Source organism: Theropithecus gelada, chromosome 9 (assembly GCF_003255815.1).
Source record: "Theropithecus gelada isolate Dixy chromosome 9, Tgel_1.0, whole genome shotgun sequence".
NCBI lineage: Eukaryota > Metazoa > Chordata > Mammalia > Primates > Cercopithecidae > Theropithecus > Theropithecus gelada.
In genome coordinates, this window is record NC_037677.1 from 31,382,591 (window position 1) to 31,405,034 (window position 22,444).

At 39.2% G+C, this 22,444-nt stretch overlaps 1 protein-coding gene across 10 annotated transcripts in view; it reads right to left on the reverse strand.

Annotated features, from left to right (window-relative positions):
* The window catches only part of CACNB2 (calcium voltage-gated channel auxiliary subunit beta 2), a 398,575-nt gene that overhangs the window by 182,425 nt on the left and 193,706 nt on the right, over positions 1-22,444 (reverse strand). For 2 of the 10 annotated variants that reach the window (XM_025396967.1, XM_025396964.1), the window contains exon 1: positions 17,814-18,105. The exons of the other annotated variants lie outside the window; for them this stretch is intronic. In XM_025396967.1, coding sequence (XP_025252752.1) covers positions 17,814-17,864 — 51 coding nt within the window. In that variant the 5' untranslated portion in view covers positions 17,865-18,105. Of the gene's footprint in view, positions 1-17,813; positions 18,106-22,444 lie in introns of those variants that run through there. 10 annotated transcript variants of the gene reach the window in all.

Below are 22,444 nucleotides of genomic sequence, written 5' to 3' on the forward strand. Positions count from 1 at the left end.
AGACCTTGTGTCAAAAAAAAAAAAGAACGTTACTCACAAACTCCAAATATCATTCCCACATCTATTTATTTTCTGGGGGTAGGCTTCTCAAAGGACACGAGCTATTTTAAGGTTGTGCCTGCAAAATAGGTCCCTAAATAACATAGAAGTTAAAAAAAAGAAAATAGCTATCAGTATTTCAATGGTTATTAAGACCCCCAAAATGTTACTTTTCCATCATGACAATTTGTGTCACTGTTTTCCAGTTAAATTCAGGCCTGTATTAAACTGACATAAGATTTCCCAGGAAACTGCGACGTAAAAAAGATTCCATAGGAGAAAAACGTCATGTAAAGTTTTTCTAATATGGCCCTATTTATGAAAAGAACAACAACAACAACAACAAACCCTGAATTTAAATGTTTTGGTCTGTGATGCTGTATTGACAGATACAAGGAATCTATAAATAACCAAGTTATTTATTTTCAGGCTTTCATTTTATTCTATTGTTTGTTTCTTAAGCACAATTCACACTTCTTTGTCATCAACCTGAATTCCTTCCACTGCTTTTTATTTCCTAGCCAGCTTTCTCTATCATACTCTATTGTTCTATTTATATGGTAAGTATTCTGAGTTAAAAAAAAAAACTTGGCATGTCACAAGTACAGCCACCTTGTACCTGTATAGGAAAACCAAATGTCATACTGTAATCACAAAGTAGTCCCATAGAGAGAGAGAGACAGAGAAAGAGAGAGAGCTCATTAGAGAAGGATTTTCCCTCATTCATTGCTGTATTCCCAGGTTCTAGAACAGCAGGTGGCACATACTAGTTGCTCAGTAAACATTTATAAATTGAATAAATGGGCCAGGCATGGTGGCTCATACCTGTAATCCCAGCACTCTGGGAGTCTGAGGTGGGTGGATCACTAGAGGCCAGGAGTTTGAGAACAGCCTGGCCAACATGGTGAAACCCTGTCTCTACTAAAACTACAGAAAATAGCTGGGCGTGGTGGCGTGCATCTGTGGTACCAGCTACTCAGAAGCTTGAGGCAGGAGAATCACTCGAACCTGGGAAACAGACATTGCAGTGAGCCGAGATCATGCCACTGCCCTCCAGCTTGGGTGACAGAGTGAGTCTCCAATCAATCAATCAGTTGAATGGATGAATGTGTTTTCCTGTTTCTGCATATTCCCTTCCATTCACTCATTCTTTTATTCCTTCCTTAAATATTTGCCATGCACTGCGACAATGTGCTGGACGTTGAGGCTTCTATAATAGACGAGGCAAAGATGATTCGTGCCCTCCATGCAGGAGGAGCTTACGGAGCTTATCGTCTAAACCAGTGGATCCCCAAAAGGAGTGTTCCAGAAAGGTATTGCTGGATTTTTGGTTGTTTCAACAATTGAGAGGCATTACAGATGCTTGTACACAGTGGCTACAAATATACATGTCCTGCATTTTACACAACAATCCTACATGATTATAAGATGGATATGCACTTCCTCTCACGATCTTTGACTATCCTGCTGGAATTCATGTAGGTGAAAAATATAAAATTATCTGAACCTAGAATCTAAGTGTTTTTGGGATATGAGGACTTTTGCATAGTTGTAAAATATACTGAATTTTCCAGAAATGAAAGTACTGTGACAATCAATGAAAGACTGTACTTTGTTTGGAAATTTACCAGGAATTGTTAACTATTAATAGCCACACACCTGTAGGTGTACATCACCATTAATCTGCAAGTGCAGTGGCCCCATCCATGGGACTGCTTCCTCACATTTTCTAGTGTGGTTATACCAGCATAATAACCCATTGAAATACACACTACCTGAGAATAAATTAAATATTTTTATTCATTGGGTCAGTATTTTTACCCAAATGGTTTTTGAAATTTGTGTGTTGGTTGTTTGCATTAACTATAAATTTCACTTCAGGATGATAAAGGAGGAGTGCTGAAATACACGTAAAAGAAATTGAGTTTGGGCCAGGCACAGTGGCTCACGTCTGTAATCCCAGCACTTTGGGAAGCTGAGGCAGGAGGATCGCTTGAGCCCAGGAGTTCGAGACCAGCCTGGGCAACATGGGGAAACCTCATTCCTACAAAATATAAAAAAAATTAGCCAGGTCTGGTAGCATGTGCCTGTGGTTCCAGCTACTTGGGGCTGAGATGGGAGGATTGCTAGAGCCCTGGAGGACAAGGCTACAATCATGTCAGTGCACTCTAGCCTGGGCAACAGAGTGAGACGCTGTCGTAAAAAAAATGAAAAGAAAGAAGAAGAAGAAAAGAAAAGAGAAAACAAGGAAGGAGGGAAGAAGGAAGGAAGGAAGGAAGGAAGGAAGGAAAGAAGGAAGGAAGGAAGGAAGGAGAAAGAAAGGGGAGGGGAGGGGAGTGGTGGGGAGGGGAGAGGAGAGGAGAGGAGAGGGGAGGTCCAAAATGTGAACTGCTGGTCAAATAATTACATTTATATGAAGCAAACTGGGTGAGGAGAATAATGGGAAAAGTTCCTTTGTGCAATGTAGTCAGGGAAAACTCTTCTGCAGAACCACAGTCTGAGACATTTAGGCTCAAAGTAAAGGGCAGGGAAGAACATTCCAGGTTAATAATCAAGATGTGTAAGCAGTATCACAGTGGGGAAGGCGAGAAGGGAGGGCTGTGTCAATGCACAGGGCAGTGGGTAGAGATCCAGGTCTCCTGGGACCTCCAGGGGGCTGCAGACTTGGGGTGCCAGAGTCTCCGTGGAGCAACTCTTACAGAAACCTTCCAGAAAATTGTGGGGTAATTTGCAAATTTTACCTGCATGTTAGTTGACTCAGACATTACAGAGGAGAAAGAAAAATCAGAGGCCAGGCGCGGTGGCTCATACCTGTAACCCCAGTTGGGAGGCCGAGGCAGGTGGATCACGAGGCTAGGAGTTCAAGACCAGCCTGGCCAAGATGGTGAATTCCTGTCTCCACTAAAAATACAAAAAAATTAGGCAGGCATGGTGGCCGCCTGTAATCCCAGCTACTTGGGAGACTGAGGCAGAGAACTGCTTGAACCCCAGAGGCGAAGGTTGCAATGAACCGAGATTATGCCACTGCACTCCAGCCTGGGCGACAGAGCAAGACTCCCTCTCAACAACAACAACAACAACAAAATCAGATCAAACTTGCAGAGCCTAATCAGCTGGCCTTATGGCAGATACTTCTGTGATTGTAACTAGGACTGAGTGTTAGCAGCAGCTCTGCCATCGCATCAAAAAACTAAAGGCTACAATCTATTCAGGTGTTGTAATCATTTGTGTGCTATCATTCATCATCCCAAGAACAAATCATAGCTAACACTAACACCAAATCATTAGTTACATATGGAAGCCCCATTTTTAAAAAAAGGACAATAGATTTTTCTTTTTGTTTATAACAACTTTTTTCTACCTAGGTTTATATCTGGAAAAGAACAACTACAAGTAATGTTTGTGAAAGATAAGCTTCTTATCCAGAACTCCAAAATCTAGAAAGCTCAAATAACAAGAAGTGATAGAAGTACTATGTTAAGCACCCTGAAACACTTAGCGTGTACATGCTGAGTATCCCTTATCTGTAATGCCTGGGACCAAAGTGTTTTGGATTTAAAATTTTATTTGGATTTTGGAATATTTGTATGTACATAATGAGCTATACTGGGGATGGAACTCAAGTCTAAATACAACATTCATTAATGTTTCATGTATACTTTATACATATAACCTCAAGGTAATTTTACATGATATTTTAAATAATTTTGTGCATGAAACAAAGTTTGTGTACGTTGAACCATCAGGAAGCAAAGGTGTCTCTAGCCTATGGAAGTACTCAAAAAGTTTTGGATTTCAGATTTTTGGATTTGGAACGCTCAACCTGTAATATTGAGCTTCAGATGTGACTTTGAAGAAAGAAACCACACATGGTTTTGTGGTCGTGCTTTAGTTTAATTCTCTGAACCCTGATGACCCCTGTGTGATTATGCAGATATTTTCAGAACCAGAAAAGCCACTGCCCACCACTTGCTCTGTCGGACTTCTCATAAGTCCCCGCTCCTCTGTTGTTGAGCATGTTGGGTCCCGAGACTCCTCTAAAGATAGTTCCCCCACCCCTACAGCTGTAACTGAAAAACAAACACACAAGCAAAAACAACAAAACACAAACAAAATAACCCTAGCGTCCCTTTCAGCCTTCATCGTCTGTGATCTCAGCTTCATCCAACATTATCAACCACACCAGGGCAACATCTGGTTCCTTTCCAGGTCCCACCATAACTGTCTTGGGTTCGGCTGCCATGTTTCTCTCCCCAGGACTCTTCCAACAGCCTTCTGACCTTTTCAAGGCCAGCACAAGTTGGTGGAAGGGTGGAGAGTTGGGTGGTGCTTGGGACCAGGCACAATGGAAAGTTCTCATAGGACCTCACCAAGGACACTCTTCCCAAGAAAGGCAAGCAGTTTAAGGGCCCAAGTCAGGAGGAAAAAAAACGAGCTAACACTTAACAAGTGTTTGTTAAATGATTAATACTTCATTATCATACAGTGCTTTACTATTTTTAAGACTTTCAAATTATATTTGAGCCTTGAGGTCTATAGGGGTCATACATCATTATTACTCCAAATGCAAAGATAAGCAAATTGACTCTCAGGGATTTGACTCTGGGTGATTTGTCCAATGTCACTCAGCTAATTAAGGCCTGCTATAGTTTTTTGATGGACTATACATTCCATTTAAATGCCACCAAGTACTCATCAAACTGCTAGACACTTGCTGGTATTAATGAGTGCCAAGCATTTTCAAAATATTTACCAGAATATGAGTTTGCTCAATGCCTAGTAAGATTTACTGTTTATACTAGAAAGAAAACTTTACTCATAGTGTTTCCTTCTAATGCCTTTGGGCAAAAAAAAAAATAGATAATGGCTTTTGTCAGAGTTAACAGACTAAACAGATACAAGTAATGAGCTGGAAGCCCTCAGCTGCCATACAGCAGTACGAAGAAAGTTTTTCAGAACTAAGCTGGTAATCCAAATTTATACTCTCAAACTGGATTGCCATTAATCAGAAATGTTAATAGTTCATAACCCCCGGAATATTGTATTCTCTCTTATCAAGCATTTATTTTTCCCTTAAATTAAAGTCTTTTGTGGTTAATTTTACCTTGATGTGTACCTTATACTGAATCAACGTACACTGGTGAACTGTAAAGAAAAGCAATGCTTACATAGTTCGTTTATATCATAAAGTTACAGAGTTAAAAACAGTTGAGAAGACCTTAACTAAGATTTTTCCAAGCCCATACAAACATACGTTTCATATAGAATCATAATTTTTGTGTTTTTTTTGGAGAAGGAGTCTTGCTCTGTTGCCTAGGCTAGAGTGCAGCAGCATAATCTCAGCTCACTACAACCTCTGCCCCCCGGGTTCAAGCGATTCTCCTGCCTCAGCCTCCAGAGTAGCTGGGATTACAGGTGCCCGCCACTATGCCCGGCTAATTTTTGTATTTTTAGTAGAGATGGGGTTTCACCATCTTGACCAGGCTGGTCTCGAACTCCTGACCTCGTGATCCACCTGCCTCAGCCTCCCAAAGTTCTGGGATTACAGGCGTGAGCCACCACACCCGGCATAGAATCATAAATTTTTAAAGCCCAGTTCTAATTTTAAAACATGTAGAATTAAATGTAGGCCACATTATTGTATAGCAATCATATTTCTCTAATAAAAAATGAGATTTATTTCATTATCCTTTTTCTGAACAGATCACATTTTCCTGCTACCAGACATAATATTTCATGAATAAGAAAAATAACTTTATTAAAGTATTCTATAACTTACAGCTTTACTAGAGATGATGCAATGTATGTGATGGATTCAAAATATGCTCACATATTGTATTCACAGCTTTTATTGATACAAACATATACGTTCCTTCATCTGCCCAGAACATGAGAAAATCCAATATACTAATAATTCCAAATTGTACTAAATATTACATGTAAAGCATTCTCCCTTAAAAATGTCATATACTATGAAATGCTATGAAGCATGTTTCTTCTAAGTATTACTTGAAAAACATTTCTGCAACGAAACCTATGCAGTCCATTGTAATTCATATAACAATTAAGTACGCACATTTGAAAAATGATGTCTAATTAATAGAAACTCTTCCAAAGCAACAAGTGGGTAGCTAAACTAAGTAAACAAGAGTGCTTCAAAATGGAACTCCTGGAATGCTTTTAAACCATGTTACTTGCTTATCATTCACTGATTATTCCTGGTTTCTCTTTTCTTTCTCGATTTATCAATCCTACTGTTCCCTATTTCAGTAGTCTTCCATGATAACATTAGACCAAATTCCACAACCTAAGAGCTTTCATACAGTGGTGACATGTGCTATCTTCATAGCTCTGTATGATAAAGCAGTTATGTTCTCTCGGTGTTGTAAGAATTAAGGGGATCAGATGCCATGCTTTTTCCCTGCTTCACAGAGGAGCCCTGTGTCATGGGACGTGATGCATAGAAGTTCGCTCAACTCATGCAATCAGAAAGGTAACATGAATATCAGAATACCAAATATCTTACTCTTATATAAGGCTAAGAATGAAGTATGCAGCAGAGGCTGGCTTGTATGCAAAAATGTACTTTTAAATTGTACTTTTAGAAGTTGAATGCCTATTCATCTTGGGCATAGCATTGAACTCACAGAAGAAAGAGACTGTCAAAATATCATCTGTCAGAGCTCTGCAAACAGGTCAAACATCCTTTTTAGGAGACTATGAACAGGCCCTGAGAGAGCAGCAGGAGTGTAGAACATTTGAAATTCTCTATGTCTATATATGTATTTTAAATGTCATCACTCTCTTTCTTTGGTTTGCAAAAACTGTCATCCATTTTGACTTGTTGAATCAATGAATTCATCAGGAAAAAAAGCCTCTAATAGAAATCACACTTTAAAAGAGACTTTCTCTAACTTTGAAAGCAATACAACCAAAGAATCTTAAATTATGTGAAAAACTTTCCTAATTCTGTAATTAAGAACTGATCTGGTTTATTATGTTGAACTCAATTCATTCTTTCCTTTCGTTCCAGATTAAGGGCAGAGAGGAAATTATGCAAATACGCTGGGTTGGAAATTATTTCTCTCGGCTTGTACAGACCATCTGGTTTTCCGTGGTAGAGTGAAAAAGGCAGAAAATGGTAACAATAGAATAACATGTGTTTCCAACAAAATCCTGAAGAATGCTTTGAAATTTCTGGATGTAGCAAGTCATTTTCCAGTTCATCATCTTACCCAATTAAAAAATATAGGTAGAGGAATGTAAAGAGACAGTAATCATTGTATATTGCAGATCACTGAATATATTATATATAGCAGAATCAGAAAAGATCTCTAGCACAGTCCAATTTCCCCAAGCACCTTCTTTCTTGCCTTATGAGACTTTATCACAGAATTAATTGTCTTCTCATCTGTAATACAACAAGATGACGGGATACAGAATATATTTAGTTCTAAACCTATATTTGCAAAAGAAACATATTTTAAAGATCCCAAGAAAGCCTGATGAGAAATCTGGCTATAAACACACATTTTAGCAAAAAAAAAAAAAAAAAGAAAAAGAAAAGAAAAGAAAGGGTGGTCTTTAGAAACATATTTACTTTGTTTTTATATACATTCCCTTGTGGGAATGACTGTATGCTATTGCTTTTCTGAAAAACTAGCTGGCATATAATAAGAAAAAAGCAGCTCATTAAAAAAAAATTCTAATTGATCCTCCTAGAAGACTGAAAACTCTGTTAACAAAAGTTACTTGTTTAGAGAAGATTAAACATGGGTTTTAGCTGCGATGGGAGGATGGCTTGAGCTCAGGAGTACCAGGCTACAGTGAACTATGATTGTACTCCATTGCACTCCAGCATGGATGACAGAGCGAGACCCTGTCTCAAAAACCACCACCACCACCAAACGACCAAACAAAAAATGGTTTCTAAAACACAAGTTAATTTTAAGATGGTCTTGGTATCAGACCCATGGGGTGATTTTCATTAACCCTGCCTAGGAAATAAACAGCTGGCCTTTTGTTCTGCTGCATAAAGGCCTGCCGGGCCTGGTGGACTCCTGGAGGGCTGACGGGCAATCTCACCTCCTGCTACAGGACCCGCAGGGCTCAAGGTGAAGGAGGTGCCCCTGGGTGAAGATTCGGGGAACCTAAAGCCCTACTCCTAAAGGAACGCCGGCTGCTCTAGCAGCTGGGGCCATAAGAAAGAGCAGTCACCAGAGGCAAAACAAACAAAAACAACAAAGAAGCACAGGCAGTGCTGCGTGTGCTACGTGCACGGAAGACGCTGCCCTTTTGCTTCCAATTCCTGCTTTTGCCACTGACACCTGTGGGTCCCCATGCTAGTGACAAACTTGGCTGTGCTGTGATTCTTCATCTGCCAACTAGAGATGATCATGTGTCTACTTCACTGGGTTGTTATGAGAATTATTATTATTTTATTATTTAAAAATAATTTTTTTGAGACTGAGTTTCATTCTTGTTGCCCAGGCTGGAGTGCAATGGTGCGATCTCACCTCACTGCAACCTCCATCTCCCGGGTTCAAGGGATTCTCCTGCCTTACCCACCTGAGTAGCTGGGATTAACAGGCACCCGCCACCACGCCTGGCTAATTTTTTGTATTTTTAGTAGAGACAGGGTTTCACCACGTTGGCCAGGCTGGTCTCAAACTCCTGACCTCTGTGATCCACCCACCTTGGCCTCCCAAAATGCTGGGATTACAGGCATGAGCCATCATGCCCAGCTGTTATGGAATTTAAAAAATAATAATAGATATAAAGCATTTGGCCTCATGCAACATACATGCGCAATACAGGTGGGTTTTTATTAAATTGCATTTTAAGCATTGTGACAAAATATGCATACCATACAATTTACCATTTGAGCCAATTTTAAGCATACAGTTCAATGTCATTGAATACATTCACATTATTGGGTAGCCATCACCATCTTCTATCTCCAGGACCTTTTATTTTTTATTTTTTAAATCATCCCCAGCTGAAAGTCTATCCCCCATTAGACACTAACTCCCCACTCTCCTCTTCTCCCAACTCCTGGCAACCATCATTCTAGACTGTCTGTGTGAGTCTATTCTAGGTCCCTCATATAAGTGGGGTCATTCCGTATTTGTCCCCTTGTGTCTGGCTCATCTCACCTAGCAGATTGTCGTCAATTTTAATGGCATTTTGAATGCCAGGTTTACGCTGCTGGAATGGCAAGTGGTCCCAAAGAAGTCAGGCAAACTCAGTTGTGGAAATTAAATCAATATACATTTTCTTAGCCTAAAAGCAGATACCGCATCAACAATTGGACCCATTATTCTTCACACACGCTGTGATCTATTAACTTCGGTCACTGTAGTATGCTGGAGCTCCGGGAGAATGGTTTTTAGGTCTCTTTAAACAAACGAGTTTCATAACATTTTCACCAATTAGCTGTTTCAGCCACAGCATCACATCCTTCAAAAGTCATACAGAAGCGGTCAAGTGGAGGCTGTATGGGGAACTCTGAATCTTATACACCTCCTGCAATGTCCTGTAAATGCTCACCCTTCATATAAAATACAAAGAAGTGAAGAAAGGCTGAGGTCTCTTTGTTCTGTCTGCTGGGTCTCATTCTGTCACTCAAGCTGAAGTGCAGAAGCACGACCAAAGCTCACTGTAGCCTCAACGTCCGGGGCTCAAGTGATCTCTCACCTCAGCCTCCCAAAGAGCTGGGATCACAGGCACACACCACCACATGTGCCTAATTTTTAAAAAATATTTATAGAGACAGGGTCTCGTACGTTGCCCAGGCTGGTCTCAAACTCTTGAGCTCAAACAATCTTCCCGCCTTGGCCTCCTAAAGTGTTAGGATTACAGGCGTCAGCCATCTTGCCTGGCCTAGTTCTGAGGTCTCTTTAAAATGTAAACTTTTTATCTGGCCTTGGTGGCTCATGCCTATAATCTCAGCACTTTGGGAGGCCAAGGCGGGTGGAACACCTGAGGTCAGGAATTCCAGCCCAGCCTGGCCAACCTGGCGAAACACCATCTCTACTAAAAATACAAAAATAACTGGGCATGGTGGTGCACACCTGTAGTCCCAGCTACTCGGGAGGCTGATGCAGGAGAATCAGGAGGTGGAGGTTGCAGTGAGCTGAGATCAGCCACTGCACTCCAGCCTGGGTGACAGAGCAAGACTCTGTCTCAAATAAACGATCGATCTATCTATCTACCTATCTATCTATCTATCTATCTATCTATCTATCTATCTATCTATCTATCTATCTATCTATTCATCCATCCATCCATCCATCCATCCATCCATCCATCCATCCATCCATCTTTTTTCTGAGTTCAAATTTAGCCCATCTAACCACCTTGGGCCTCTGTATTCTAGCTACAGTGCCAAACATATATATCTTAATTAAATCATTTTAAAGAGACAGTTGAAAAAATTATTCTCTAATTGTTGTCATTCAATAAGTATACTAAATTGAACTGAATTTCACAATTTCCAAATATTCAACTGATCTTTTACCCTGAGAGTTCTTTAAATATTTATATCTATAATACAGAAATTCATGATTCCTCAAAATGTACATGGTTGCAAACGTGTTTTTATCTTGCTATGTTATCCAAGTAAGTGGCAATTTCCTCAACAGAGGCTACATTTAACTTCACCTAGATAGTACTCAACACGTATCACATGTGAGCCATTAACATTTTGGGCAATATCATGAGGCTCTTTTTTCTGTATTGTTATATTTGGGTGGATATACGCGTTTTTTAAAAGAATACCCAGATATCAAATCAGCATTAATTATTCAAAGCCCACTGTGAAAGACTTGGAAACTGAGCTGTGCATGATGTTCAAAACCTTCTGATGTGGAATTTAGCCTTGAAAAATTCCTTTCAAGTGTTTACATTGACCATTAAATCTGATTAAGTGAAGTCGCAAAAATAGCCATCAACCCGGATCCAACAGAAAGGAGCTCAGGCTCATCAGGTTTCGCCTTGCAGAAATACCTGTGTTGTTAGAAACGTGGTCTCAAGATTGAAGGTACATTCCTTAAGTAATTACTCGGGCTTCAAAGTAAAGACAAAACTAGGAACAGCTATTCTCAGATGCTTTAAGGATACTGCATTACTGTTATAGGCTTTTACAGCCTCCCAGAGCAGTGGAGAGATAAGAATTACTGCCTTCATTGTATAGGAGAAAAAAAAAAAAAAGCCTAGAGATGTTAATCAACTTGCTCAAAAACTAAGGAGCCAGTGCTAGAATTAAGAATAAAATCTTGGCTGGGTGAAGTGGCTCAAGCCTATAATCCCAGCACTTTGGGAGGCCGAGGTGGGCGGATTGCCTGAGTTCAGGAGTTCGCGACCAGCCTGGGCAACACAGTCTCTACTAAAAAAAAAAAAAAAAAAAAAAAAAAAATTAGCCGGGTGTGGCGGCATGTGCCTGTAGTCCCAGCTACTCAGGAGACTGAGGCAGGAGAATTGCTTGCACCCAGGCACAGAGGTTGCATGAGCCAAGATCTCATCACGGCACTCCAACCTGCCAGCCTGGGCGACAGAGTGAAACTCCATCTCAAAAAAAAAAAAAAAAAAAAAGAATAAAATCTTGTTCTTGTCCTTTCAGTGCAGTCAGATATGTCCATTCTATCATGTTTTCAAATCAAAGCCTGTTTCTTCTATTAAGAAGATTAGGAGGCACAGAATGGTATGAAACTGACTTTGTGGAGAGGGCACTTTTATCAATGAGTATGGCCCCTTCTGACTGATGGCGGCAGGTCTGTTTTGTGTGTTGGTAGCACAGTTAAAGATCTTAGATGTGATTTCATGGGTCAGGTTTTTCTCTTCTCTGATGTCCAAAAAGCCACTAACAAGCCAGGTGCAGTGACTCATGCCTGTAATCCCAGCACTTTGGAAGACCAAGGCAGGTGGATCACTTGAGCTCAGGAGTTTGAGACCAGCCTGGGTAACAAAGTGAAACCTTGCCTCTACAAAGAATACAAAAATTAGCCAGGCGTGGGTGGCACATGCCTGTAGTCCCAGCTACTTGGGAGGCTGAGGTGGGATGATGGTTTGAGCCTGGGAGGCGGAGGTTGCAGTGTGCTGAGATCGTATCACTGCACTCCAGCCTGGGCAACAGAGTGAGACCCTGTCCCTCCCCCAGCTCCCCCCACACTCCCCCCAAAAAGCTACTAACATTAACAAAGCTAGGTAACTGAACAAGGGTTTAAGAAAAAGTGATGACTATTTGTGAGTTAACAAATGACATGATATTACATTAAGATCAAACTGCTAGCAGATCCCTTAGCAAAAAAACCATGTACAAAGTTCCAGCTCTGGCTGGTCTCAGTGGCTTACACCTATAATCCCAGCACTTTGGGAAGCTGAGGCAGGCAGAACTTGAGATCAGGAGTTTGAGACCAGCCTGGCCAACATGGTGAAACCCCATCTCTACTAAAAATACAAAAATTAGCCAGGCGTGGTGGCACGCACCCGTAGTCCCAGCTACTCAGGAGGCTGAGGCAGGAGAATTGCTCCAACCCGGGAGGCGGAGGTTGCAGTGAGCCAAGATCATGCCACTGCATTCCAGCCTGGGTGACAGAGTAAGACTCCGTCCCAAAAAAATAAAAGAAAGTTCCAGTTCTCCAACTCTTAAGAGAAGAGTGCAAGATCTCTGAATGGCCACTGGATGGGGAGCCCTGCAGGAAGCTACAAAGGCACAGTGTCCCTGTCAGGCCCTGCCAGCCCTGAATCAACAGAAACTTGATGGTATGTTGGCTTGTGCTGTCCCTGACGATGTAAAATCTATGAACAGAAAGGTGAGACAGAATTCACTTTTCATATGAAGCGTGCTTCGGTCAGATGTGCCCTTTTCCTTATTCTACGCAATGGTTATTAGCTCTCTGTCAAAAATAAGTGAGATGTCTGAATAAAGTCAAAAGGTTTTTGCTCCATATTCCGAAACTGAGGTTTAAACTTGTGACTAGTCTATCTGTTGATTTCTAATTACACGAATACTCTATTTCCTCAAGCTAGCCTCTAGAGATATCAGTAGGGTATTACAATATAAATGTAAGATAAATTTATATGAAAGACAGTATTTTGATAGCATAGTATTGGATAGGGGAAAAACTATTCCACAGTTAATTCTGTAAGGAGCTACTCATTGTTTGTTTGTTTTAGGGAGCAGAGCATGTTTAATAGGGAAGAAAGAAGGAAGAAGCTCCCCCATACAGAGACAGAGGGAGGGGAGTTCCAAGGCGAGAGACGGAAAGCCTGTTAATATCTAACAAATAAAAGTAACCTTTTAATCTAAATACAGGAAGCCTAATGAAACAATTTGCATAGAAATACAAAGAATATGTAAATATTCACCTTCAGTAATAATCCACTAAACAGAAATTAAAACAATGCTGTATAAGTATTTACATGAGAAGCAATCATTAATACCTAATGCTGCATACATTGTGATAAAATTAGTATATGAATAATGTTGGCATTGTCCACTGGTAGAATTATCAAAGGCATAGCCAGAGACTTATAAGAACATTCAAACCCACTCACTGTACAAATAATTCCATATCTGATGATTTATCTCAAATAAGTTATTTAATGGAGCTGAAAACTATATGTTCAAATTTGTTATTATAGACTTATCTATAAAAACAAAATTATAAAATCAATTCAAAAGTCCAACAATAAATGGCCATTTTATTGGACAATCAATGGCAGATCTGCACAATGTTATATTATGCTGATTAAACAGTGATCTCAAAATTAGGTTGAAGGAAAAAAGGCAGAACCCACAGTTGTCTGAACACTACAGTTGCAACTATAAAACTGTATGTATGCTTGTAGAATACATACTATACAAACTATAAAACTATGTATGCTTGTAGAAAAGAACTGTAGTCCAATATGCCAGCATAACAATATCTGACCACAGCATGGTGAGACTGTGGGGTATTCCTACACCCACATTCTTCTAATATTTCTTCTGTTTTATTTTACTTTGAGATGGAGTTTTTGCCTAGGTTGTTGTTGTTACAGGCATGAGCCACTGCACCTGGCCTATTTCTTCTATTTTTAGTAGTAAAAAACTTTAATTACTTTGAAGGATAAAGCTCTCTTTCACGCCTGTAATCCCAGCACTTTGGGAGGCCGAGGCGGGTGGGTCACCTGAGGTCAGGAGTTCAAGACCAGCCTGACCAACATGGTGAAACCCCGTCTCTACTAAAAATCCAAAAAAATTAGCTGGCGGTGGTGCCGCACACCTGTAATCCCAGCTACTTGGGAGGCTGAGGCAGGAGAAATACTTGAATCCAGGTGGTGGAGGTTGCAGTGAGCTGAGATCACGCCACTGCACTTCAACCTGGGCGACAGAGTGAGGCTCCATTTAAAAAAAAAAAAAAAGTTTTGTCAATTTCAATAATGAAAATAACTGGAAATCTCGATTGCGACTGCACAAAATGACTGTTTCCACAAACTGATCGTTTTATGGGGCAACGTACAATCAAACAGGATGGCACCTCTTGATGCTGAAGCCAGCATCTCCATGTACATACATTAGCCACCAGGCCTTATGAACATTATACTTACATTTAAATACAAATTATCTGAAGAGTGATGTAGAAGCCTGAAGCCTTAGATCATTATTTGTCACATGCTAACTTTCTCTCTCTCTTTTTTTTTTTTTTTTGATAAATGCTTGAGCAATATAAAAGTAAAGAGGAAGAAAAAATAATCAACCCAAAATTACTAGCCTTCTTAGAATACTTAATCACCATCATCTTACTTGTTCTCTCAGGCTTACATCCATTCAGGATTTATTTATTTATTTATTTATTACCACTTAGGAGTTGAGGACCACTTTGAGAACTGACAGAAGCTAGAAAATGTTCACATATGCAGAGACTGAAATATTTGCACACAGTTTTAGAGCATCTATATTTGCTTTCTCCTCCCAGCCCTCTGAGAGCTGACCCACAGGTCTCCAATTAAGAGTCACACTTCACAAGGGTGACATTTAATCCCTCCCCGTCCTCCAATATGCAAATAAAAAATCGCTTTCCTTTGCTGCCTATCGGAAATATCATAGTTTGGGATTTCAGAGCTAAGTTCTTTCATTCCTAGCCACTGCAGAAAATACAGGAAGGCATACACCTTCCCTTAATAACTCTAGGAACTATGTTAAGCCATCTATCTACTTATATTCTATGTATGTACTCTGATCTTTAAAAAAATTCTCACAAATATCTTGAAACACAGCTATTATTATTCCTAATTTTACAGATGATGAAACTGAGGCTCAGAGAAGACAAAATCTGCCAGATCACACCATTATTTAGGAGATGGTTTAGTATTCAATGTCAAGTCTGACTAGATCCAAATACTTGGCTCTTACCCACAGTCAGAAAAAACAAAAATGATGGGTAATAATAATAATAATAATAACCTGCCCAAATCAGAGAGATCATTGTTATCTGGAGGAAGGGAAGAAAGAATAGAGAAGAAGTGACCATCTGGGTCTAAGAATAATGGCACTCAATTGCAGTTATTAAAGATACTATGTTCAAGAAATTTACAATGCAACAATACCAGGATTCATAAATAAATTGCGCACTTAAAGCTAGTAAGACTGATCTATATATATTCGCCTTTGGCAGTAGAAAGTAATTACACCAAATTGCATTGGTTTATTGATTTCATTTTAATGCACAATGAGAATTAAATGGGTAATTTCTAAATGTGTTTTCTGCATTTGGGGTTTGGAATGGCATTAGAAGGTACTGAAATAAACTGAAACTGATATAAAAACTGAAATCATACTTGGGATTAGAACAAAAATAAAGACCACACAGTTTATTCAGCATTCTAAAAACCTATCCCACAATGCACAGGCACACATAAATATACATATATAAATATACATATGTATAATTTTAAAAATTCTCTCCATTTATATTCTTGTCCAAACTTGAAAGAAGCATTTCTGTCATTATTGGAGAACTTTGAGAAAGACTGAATTTAAAGTGTTGAATGGTTACAGAATAAAAACTTTATAAAGAGTTATTTTAAACTTTAACCATTCAAAAATCCAAAAATCCATGTATTTATAAGCCCTATTCAAGCATAGTTATTAGTTAAAATGAGAAGTGGCCAGGCCATAGGAAACAAAAAGTCTATTTTTAGGGAAGAAGTAATTTAAAAGAATAAACATCCCTGTGCAGATTCCCCATAATACTTAAAGACAGGTCTAAAATTAATTGTAGGATAAATTATTCATGTGATTATTATTATTTTTGTAGACATGGCTCTTGCTATGCTGCCCAGGCTGGTCTCTAGCTTCTGGCCTCAAGCCATCCTCCCATCTCGGCCTCCCAAACTTTTGGGATTACAGGTGTGAGCCACCATAATCCCTTGTGACTATTTAAAATCATACGCATTGCCATTCTTATTAAATAACTGTGACATAATTGTGATCAGTTTTGTTGCTGAAAATATTCAAAATGGCCAATGGAATGTATTTGGCCATTTGCATTTTAGGTTATACATGTTTTTGTAATTCATAGAATTCCTCTGCAGGAAAAATATAGCAGTTATTTCATGTTTGTTAATATTCTTAAAAAGCAAGCAAGTTTACAGGAAGTAATTCCAGATGTACTCAAACAGGTATTGAATAATTTATAAATTGGATGTGAATAGCATTTGATAAGTGGGTGGGATGTATCTAATGCCCAGAAATTGTTGATAATTAGTGTATACATTGCCAGCCATGTCAGAACCTAAATAAATAGAATTGTTGCATATAATACTTAATGAGGGCCAACTCAGTCAAATTCTGTATCTTCATAAAACTTAAAGTGAAATCTAATAAAAGAATCATCCAAATCACATAGATTAAGCAAAGTGTCTCAGTTTCCAGTTTTATACAATACAACACAGAGGAAATGACCACAAAGATATTTCCTAGCAAGTATTTTTTTTTCTCTACTATACTAAATTTAGTATAGTTTGGAACAATTAGAAACAAAAGAAGTACTTAAAATAATGTTTAGACAAATTAAAATGGTATTTTCATGTCCATTAGCACAAATATTTCTAACTTCATGATTTTTATTTTTACAGGCTCTGGTTTAGTTTTAGGTTCAGGATTCTTCTGTGCGTGTTTTCATCCTTTCCTAAAAAGGCACCAATAACTAATAATATGGTCTTTTCTTTAAAAGTTCTAAAACAAATCCGAAGACCCAGTCAGTCAGTCCTCGTGTGGCAAAGCTTTATGTTTAAGTATTTTAAACTTTAGACTCTCGTGTTTGTATTTTATTAAATTCAAAATTTCTAAAGTGACGAAGAATAAAAAAATCTTAATTTGCAGCAACACAGCAAGTCAGACCATCGTGATTTACACAGAAAAGTCTCAGACACACAAACAGTTCAGTGGCTAGGCTGTCAGAATGATACTCAAGACAAGTGCTGGTCTATAGCTGGAAAAAGCATTTTCATTTTCCACTAAATTTGTCTGCACCTGGACTCTCTCTCCAAGCTACTAAATGAAGCTCAGTAAGGTACAGTTTAAAACCAGAGTTCCAGTTTCACTTGCTTAAATCACCACAGCATTAAAGTAATAACACTGTGAATGGCAACATTTCTGGCAAGATAAGAAAGTCTAAAAAGTTAAGTAACTAATATGATTTTAGCTCAAGCTCAGCAACAGTTCTATGCATTCCTGTTTTCTTTAAACCACACCGTGCATCTGGCCGGCTTCTCTCCCGTATGCTTACCCCAGGAATAATGTATTTAGTTTGAGGAGCTATAAGGCGTCTGTCAAGCATGCTAGACCAATTCCAAGTGCGCCCAGCACTCCAGCAGGAATTTTCTTCACAGGAGCAAAAATTCAGGACTAGCTAAAGGCAGCCAAGTCTTGCTTTGCTGAACAGCATAGCAACTGCTTTCCTTTTTCTTGCTGGCTTGGGGTGTGTAGTATTAGTTAGTGTGACTTTCTAAAGTTCGTCGGATCACAACAGCTTTCTGTTCCAGAACCACTTAGGCAGAGCAGAGGAGCTCATCAAAGTCAATGAACAAACGCAAGTGGGAGGGTCTTATACTCTTCTGAATTACGTCAGCTGGCTTGGAAGACGGACGGACGCCTGCAAACTTGTCAAAGTAGAGTAACACTTCATTAGTATCAGATGCGACAGGTCCCTCGGGGCAGCCAGGACTCCAGCCCTGCTTGAGAATCCTTTCTTTAGAACAGAACAATAGGTTGCATAACTGGATAAGCTGTTGGCATTCAAAGAAACTACTGCCCTGAAAAAGTCTGGAATAATAGTAAAACTATTTTTCTACTCCCACTCACTGAAGAAATATTTTCTCTTTTGCACACAAGAAAGTGATCTTTCTTTTTTTATCGCCTTTCAAGTTCTCAGTGTGTATGGAAAATCTAATTTTTTTCACAGTCAAATGAGTATCACTTGGAGATATTTACTTTTTTAAATTAAAAGCTTATTTATATTAAAAGACAGCATTAAAAGTTGAAATAATAAACACAATATTCTGAGAGCATGCTTGCAACACACACACACACACACACACACACACACACACACACACACACACATGGGTATTACTATCCAGGAAATAGAACTCCTATAAATCAAAAGACTCACAACTAAAAGAACATGGAAAACAAGACATGAATAGATAAATCATAGGAGATAAAATTCTAGTGGACAATAAACGGGACTTCCTTTCTAATCAGGAAATACAAACTGAAATCACAGTTTACCATTTTGCATCCATCATGGTGGAAATATTTTTTACAAACCTGAAAATCTCAGATCTTGATGAAAATGTCAAGAAGGGGATGGCAAGCCATGGCCCACAGTCAAACTCAGCCAGCCACCTGTTTTGTATAACCTGCAAGCTAAGAATGTGTTTTACATTTTTTAATTACTAGGGGAAAAAAAAAAAAACAGAATGGTATTTTGTGGCACATGACAATTACATGAAATTCAAATCAATGTTCTTAAATAAAGGTTTATTGGAACATATGGGCTTGTTGGTTTATGTATGCTCCATGGCTGTTTTTGTGCTACAAGAGCAGTCATTGCAACAGTGACCATGTAACTCACAAAGCCTTAAATATTTCCTACGTGGCCCTTTACAGAAAAGGTTCATAAGCCTGTGATGCAGAGCAACTAGACTTTCACATTCTGTTGGTGGGAGTATACCTTATTTATTTATTTAGAGACGGAGTCTTGCTCTGTTGCCCAGGCTGGAGTGCAGTGGCACGATCTCGGCTCATTGCAACCTCTGCCTCTCAGGTTCAAGCAATTCTCCTGCCTCAGCCTCTTGAGTAGCTGGGATTACAGGTGAGTGCCACCAAGCCTGGCTAATTTTTGTCTTTTTAGTAGATATGGGGGTTCAGCATGTTGGCCAGACTGTCTCAAACTCCTGACCTCAAGTGATCTGCCCGCCTTGGCCTCCCAAAGTGCTGGGATTACAGGCATGAGCCACTGTGCCCAGCCTGCTGGTGGGAGTATAAACTGGAACAGTCACATTAGATATTTAGCAGGATATAATGAAACTGTTGATGCCCAAGTACTTAGACCCAGGGATACCCTCACATGAGTACACAGGGAGGTACATGAACGAAATGTCCTTAGCTACACTGAGGGGCTGTAGTAAAAAACAGGAAACAGGCTGGGCGTGGTGGCTCACGCCGATAATTCCAGCACTTTGGGAAGCCGAGGTGGGAGGATCATTTGAGCCCAGGAGTTTGAAACCAGCCTGGACAACAAAGGAAGACACCATCTCTGCAAAAAAATTTTAAAGTTAGCTAGGCATGGTGGCATGTGCCTGTGGTCCCAGCTACTCGGGAGGCTGAGTTGGGAGGATCATTTGAACCTGGGAGGTAGAGGCTGCAATGAGCTATGATCATACCACTGCACTCCAGTCTGGGTGGAATGAGACCCTGTTTCAAAAAAAAAAAAAAAAGAAGGAAAGAAGGAAGGAAGGAAGGATGGAAGGAAGGAAGGAAGGAAGGAAGGAAGGAAGGAAGGAAGGAAGGAAGGAAGGAGAGAGAAAGAAAGAGAGGAAGAGAGGAAGAAAAAACCTAGATGCATATCAACAGAAAAGTGGATAAAATTTTGGATACTATTCAGTAGTGAAAGTGAATGGTCCGGAAGTTACCTACTTGAGTAAATCCCTACAAACACAATGTTAATAGAAACAGCAAGTTTGGGAACTGTAAGGTACCTTAAGAACCTGTGTGTACAAGGGTTCCCTTTTCTCCACACCCTCACCAACACTTGTTATCTCTTGTCCTTTGGATCGCAGCCATCCTAACAAGAGTAAACTAGTATTTCATTGTGATTTTGACTTGCATTTCCCTGATGATTAGTGACGTTGACACTTTTACATATATTTGTTGGCCAGAGTTTTATGTCTTCTTTGGAGAAATGTCCATTTAGGTCCTTTGTATATTTTAAAATCAGGTTATGTCTTTTTTCCATTCTGTGAGTTCTTTATATATTTGGGGTATTAGCTCCTTATCAGATACGTAATTTGAAAATATTTTTTCCCAACCCACAGGCTGCCTTTTCATTTGGATGACTATTTCCTCTGCTACGGGAAAGCTTTTTGGTTTGGTGTAATCTCACTTGTTTATTTTTGTTTTTGTTGCCTGAGATTTTGGTGTGATGTTTTAAAACAATTATTACCAAGGCCAGTATTCAGCAGCTTTTCCATGTTTTCTTCTAGGAATCTGATGGTTTCAGGTCTTTAATCCACTTTGAGTTGATTTTGTTTATGGTACAAGATAATGATCCAGTTTCATTTCACTGTGTATATGAGTATCAAAACATCATGTTGCACACCTTAATATATAGAGACATTTTTTAAAAAGAACCTATGACATGATTTGCAGCAAATTTGAAAATATGCAGAAATACTATATATTTTATGTAGGTGGTAAAACATGTAAAAAATAAATATGAAAATAATGAATACCAAATCCAGGATAGTGGTTATGTCTGGAAAGGAGTATATTTGGAAGGGTTAGTGAGGAGAAGGGGCAGTTTTATCAGTAATATGTTTTCAAAACTAGGTCATACCTACGTCACTGGTCATTATAATATTTTCTATGCTTCTTTATATTCCAAAATAATTTATAATAAATAAGTGTTTAAAATTAGGAAAAACTGTTAAAAATTTTTGATACAAAAAGTGCTAGACCATTGTGGCCATTAAAATGCTTATGAGACACTTCCGTTATATAACAAATGCTACAATAGATAACAGTAAATAAAAGAAAAAAGTAGGCTGGGCATGGTGGCTCACACCTGTAATGCCAGCACTTTGGGAGGTTGAGATGAACAGATCACATGAGCTCAAGAGTTCAAGACCAGCCTGGGCAATAAAGAAAGACCTCAGGCATAGTGGTGCATGCCTGTAGTCCCAGCTACTCAGGAGGCTGAGATGGGAGGATTGCTTGACTCCAGGAAGTCGAGGGGGCAGTGAGCCAAGATTATGCTACTGCACACCAGTCTGGGCAATGGGAGTGAGACCTGTCTAAAAAAAGAAAAAAGAAAAAAAAAAAAAAAAAAAAGAAGAAGAAGAAAGAAGAGAAAAGAAAAGCAAAAGAAAAAGGTGGACTATCAATTTGTTTTTACAATAAATATTCCACTGTTAAAAATATTTAGAAGAAACTTGTAAGGAAGCATATGAATTATATTAACAGTGGTTGTGGGTTACTGAGTAGTGGTTTGAGGGTATTTGTTTTTTCTTTCCTTTTAAAAAATTTAGTACTTTTCAAACTTTCTACAGTGGGTTGATATTGATATTACTTTTCAACCTCAAATAAAGTTTCAGTGTCTAACACGCAACCAAGGATTATCTAATTTTCTAGGGAAATTAGAACCCTTTGTTTAACTCAGCATTTATTGTGGGTTAGGATATTTTTTATCTCTGTGAGGATAGACTTTAACTTGTCAAAAACTGACAGACATGCAAATGAATTCGTCCAATATAAATAAATTGGTCTAGAAGAAATGCAAATGATTGCGGTCATGTAGGAAAGATTATTCCCTAAGTCATCTTTTTTTTTTTTCTGTTTTTGAGATGGAGTCTCGCTCTGTTACCCAGGCTGGGGTGCAGTGGCACGATCTTGGCTCATTACAGCCTCCGCCTCCTGGATTCAAGCAATTCTCATGCCTCAGCCTCTCGAATAGCTGGAATTACAGGCACATGCCATTACACCTGTCTAATTTTTGTACTTTTAGTAGAGATAAAGTTTTGCCACATTGGCCAGACTGGTCTCAAACTCCTGACCTCAGGTGATCTGCCCACCTTGGCCTCCCAAAGTGCTGGGATTACAGCATCAGCCGCCGCGTCTGGCCCATCCTAAGTCGTC